The 3,885-nt window shown below is 27.1% G+C and overlaps 1 protein-coding gene across 1 annotated transcript; it reads right to left on the reverse strand.

The window, feature by feature from the left end:
* Window positions 1–3,426, reverse strand: LOC129966295 (cuticle protein 14-like). Its single transcript, XM_056080713.1, has 3 exons — window positions 3,415–3,426; window positions 2,246–2,299; window positions 1–483 (listed from the first exon to the last, which is right to left on the reverse strand). Exons 1-3 carry the CDS (start codon window positions 3,424–3,426, stop codon window positions 1–3), a joined length of 549 nt encoding a protein of 182 aa, XP_055936688.1.
* Between the last annotated feature and the right edge of the window lie 459 nt (window positions 3,427–3,885).

A 3,885-nucleotide genomic window follows, 5' to 3' on the forward strand; every position in this document is an offset into this window, starting at 1 on the left:
CTAAAACCCATATCGTGCATATCCTAAACCGCCAAGAAGCCCATTGTTGAGGCCATAACCTCCATAGCCGAGACCACCATAGCCTCCTAGTCCAACATTTCCATATCCTACACCAGCTACTCCAAGACCACCATATCCATATCCAAGACCGGCAGCTCCAACACCTCCATATCCGTATCCTCCAACTCCGGCATATCCGAGTCCGGCATCACCGGCATATCCTCCATGTCCATAGGGGGCATCAGAGATGATGTGGACGGCTGCGGGGTTCTGGTTGGCGGTTCCGGGTTCATTGGTCTTGACCTCAGCTCTGAAACCAGCATGGTCGGCGACGTAGTTGACCTGTCGCTTGATTCCCCTGGCATCGGTGAACCCGTAGCTTCCCTTTACGTTCTTCCCATCACCGACTTCTTCACGGTGTTGTTCTCCATGCTTGTCCTTGACGCTGTAACCGAACTTGAAGGGTTGGGGATGGTGGATAGGCTGGAAGGAATAAAAAGGAGTGATATATATTTTTTTAAACCTGCACTTATTCAATGCTTGGCTAATTAAAGGTGCAATTCAATATTATCAGAATTGCTGTGGAGAGAGTTTGCTTGGTCACCGAAAATTTTATTCGACCAGTGGACAAAGATGTGAATGAAATGAAGAAATATGCGTCAAAAGGCCAGCTTGTAACAGTAATAATAAATACTCCAGCTTGAAAATAGTCAAAGCCTACAAATATAAATTGGCCTACAAATATAAATTGATAACCATACTTTACAAGCAATTATTTTTAAAAATAGCTTTTATATTAAAAATAGCTTTTATATGTCATTTCAATTACATTGCAATCATTTTTCGTCTCTCTGCACTTTTTTTTTATTTTTAATAACACTTTTACATGTAATAAGGCATCTGAAACTATGATTAGTTGAAATTTAGTAGCTAATGCTGCTTGCAAAATAAGTCTTTGCCATTGATCATCTAAACAAGGCATTATATATTTTTGTATATTCATCCATATTTAGGCTTTCTTGAAAAAAATTGTGTTGTACATATCGGTAAAGAGAGTTTGAAATTAATTTTTAACGTTATGATGAAGTTCAAATTCATTTATCACAACGTTAAACTGTCTACTTCTTTCAATGTTTAAAATAGGATTTTTTAAAAAAAATGCTTTCTTTGGACAGTAATTTCGTAATAGAATTTCCAATTCCGCTTTTATTTTTCTGTATATACATTTTTTTATTTGTACCTACAACAGTTAGTAGCCCATTGATTTCAATGAAAGCATTATTTTTAATTCTATTAAATAACAGAGTGAAATATTTTTAAAATGCGTTCCATATTAATGTTATAACAGTCTTAAAAAATCAATAATCTGAGAAAACAAACTGGTCATCAAAGCCGGCTACTTTTTATAGGAAACTGATAAATTATTTAAATACTTTATATCATAAACTTAAGAATCAATTCTTCATTAATTACTCATAAATAACTGACTAAATATTATGTCATAATACAACTAAATAATTAGTAATAATATGAGGATTTAAAGTGATGCTCTTTTTTACAAGTTTTTAATATTTTAACCTTTGTTAATATTTTATATATATTCAAAAAATTGTATATTTTTATTTTAAAAAATGCGTAAATGCCTTTAAAAATGTTTCGAAATTAAAATAAAATGAATTTTGTGGTTTTTCAATCTTGATCTATCTTATTTACTTTTAAAATTTGCTTCAATCGTCAATAAATTTAATCATGAATTTCCCTCAAGAAATTAGCTTTTGAGTTTTTTAAGGAGCTGAACAAAATCAAGCTTAGTTCGTTTTTATGCACTTTCGTACTGAATTTCGTTTTAATATTCATATCAGCAAAATTTAAAATTGTGTGAAATCCCTTTAATAAAAATTTAATTACTGGTATTAAATATGTTCCTCACGTGTATTATTTTTCTCATTTCAAGTTTTTTGCATATCTTTTTTATTTAAATTTTACAATGCTCTAATCATCCAATATATTGTTATTATATTTTTATCTTAACTTTTTATAATTTTTTATCATAATTTTTCTTGATTTTTGAATATTAGCATGGCTTTAAAGGAAAAACATAACTATTCTCGTAGTAATTAGAATATCAATAAAATAAATATCTATCAAATCAAATTATATCTAGAAATTTTATATTGGAAATTAAATTATTTTAGAAAGGAATAAAATAAAATATAAGAATAAACTGCAAAAGCTTTAAACTTACTTCATGATGGAAACTGGCAAAAGTAACCACTGCCAAAGCAGCCAAAATGAAAGCCTGAAAGCAACCAAAGTGTTCATTTAATATGAATTACAATACATAAATATCTTAAGAATGAATGTAATTATATCAAAAAATTCAACTTTAGAATAATATTTAAGGCGAAATGTTTATTAACTTACTCAGATCTTGAGATTTAAATTGTAAGTTCAATATTAGAAAAGAATGTTGGTCATAAATTGTATAATTTTATAGCTTAATAGAAAAATTTTAAAATTCATTATTCTTTTACCATATTTAGTAAAATGGAGTAAATTTTTAATTTTGATTTTTCAGATTAATTCATTTAAATATTTATCGAGTAATTTGCAAAGCTTGTTTAGTAAATACGCAATTTGTAATAATATATTTTAGACATAATTTTTATATTTAGTGAAAAAATTGAAGAGTTCTTTTATTATGCACTATTTTTTACGTACAATCTTTGAAAATAAACTTAAATAAGAACCACTTAACCTGAATGGCATGTGCAGAAAATACTATAAGCGAAAAATATTTTGCAAGCACCCCTCCCCCCACGGCCACTTTTTTTTTTTTTTTCAGAAAACTCAGAAAAATTGAGATTCTCTGATAGGAAAGTTTATATCATAATTACTTTTCATTCATACTACATTCAAATTACTTTCAACTGAATTTCTGTATTTTACAATTAATCAATGTTTCCCTTTATTACTTATCTTTCAACTTTAAAAAAATTATATGCTTTTAAAATTCATTTATATTCCTAAGTTTTACAAAAAGCATTGTTATAAAACATTGATTGCAAAAATGTAATCGTAAAAATTCAAATGAATATTCAGACGATAGTTCCAATTCAATGAAATATTGTTTTTTTTTAAAAAAAAGCTATGAATTTCATTTTTAAATTAAATGTTCTAAAAGTGAAATAGTTATAAAAAGAATAATTTCAATTATTTAAAATAATCAAGAATCTTCTGACAGTTTTCACCTATTGCAGATTTTCTTTATTGATTATTAACATCCCAAGTCAATTTTCATAATTCATAGTTAAATGAAAAAAAATTTTCCTAAAAGTTTCATCAGTCAAATTATTTATAAAAATAATTCAAAATTATGATATAAATAATAAATTTAAATAATAGAAAGGTTACCTGGGAAATCATTATGGTGTTTGTTTGTCAAGATACTTGGAACTTTTGAAATTCCTTTCAGATTTCACAATCCGATTTTTCAAAAAAAATTCTTATTATTTCCGCACTTCTCTTCATCGTTTACCGAAATTAGAATGGCCTGAAATAATTTAATCCATTTACAAGGTCAAGATCGTTACTAAATTAGGAAAAAAATAATTTTTAACATATTCAAGAGAAAAAGCGTATGTAATTATTAGAAAAAAATTTAGAAAAAAATATTTGATGTATAAAAACATAAATTTTGTAACAATGATTTGATTAAAGATTTTGAAATATTTTCATTCTTTTTAATTGTTTTTGTAAGAAAAATCTTATAACTAATTTAGTATGTAATTTAAATGTCAAATATCAACATCATGCAAAACGATTTAGAATACAATTGATTATGTTAGTTGCTGTTTATAATCCTAAGCATAAATTGACGAGTCC

This window comes from Argiope bruennichi, chromosome 4 (genome assembly GCF_947563725.1).
Source record: "Argiope bruennichi chromosome 4, qqArgBrue1.1, whole genome shotgun sequence".
NCBI lineage: Eukaryota > Metazoa > Arthropoda > Arachnida > Araneae > Araneidae > Argiope > Argiope bruennichi.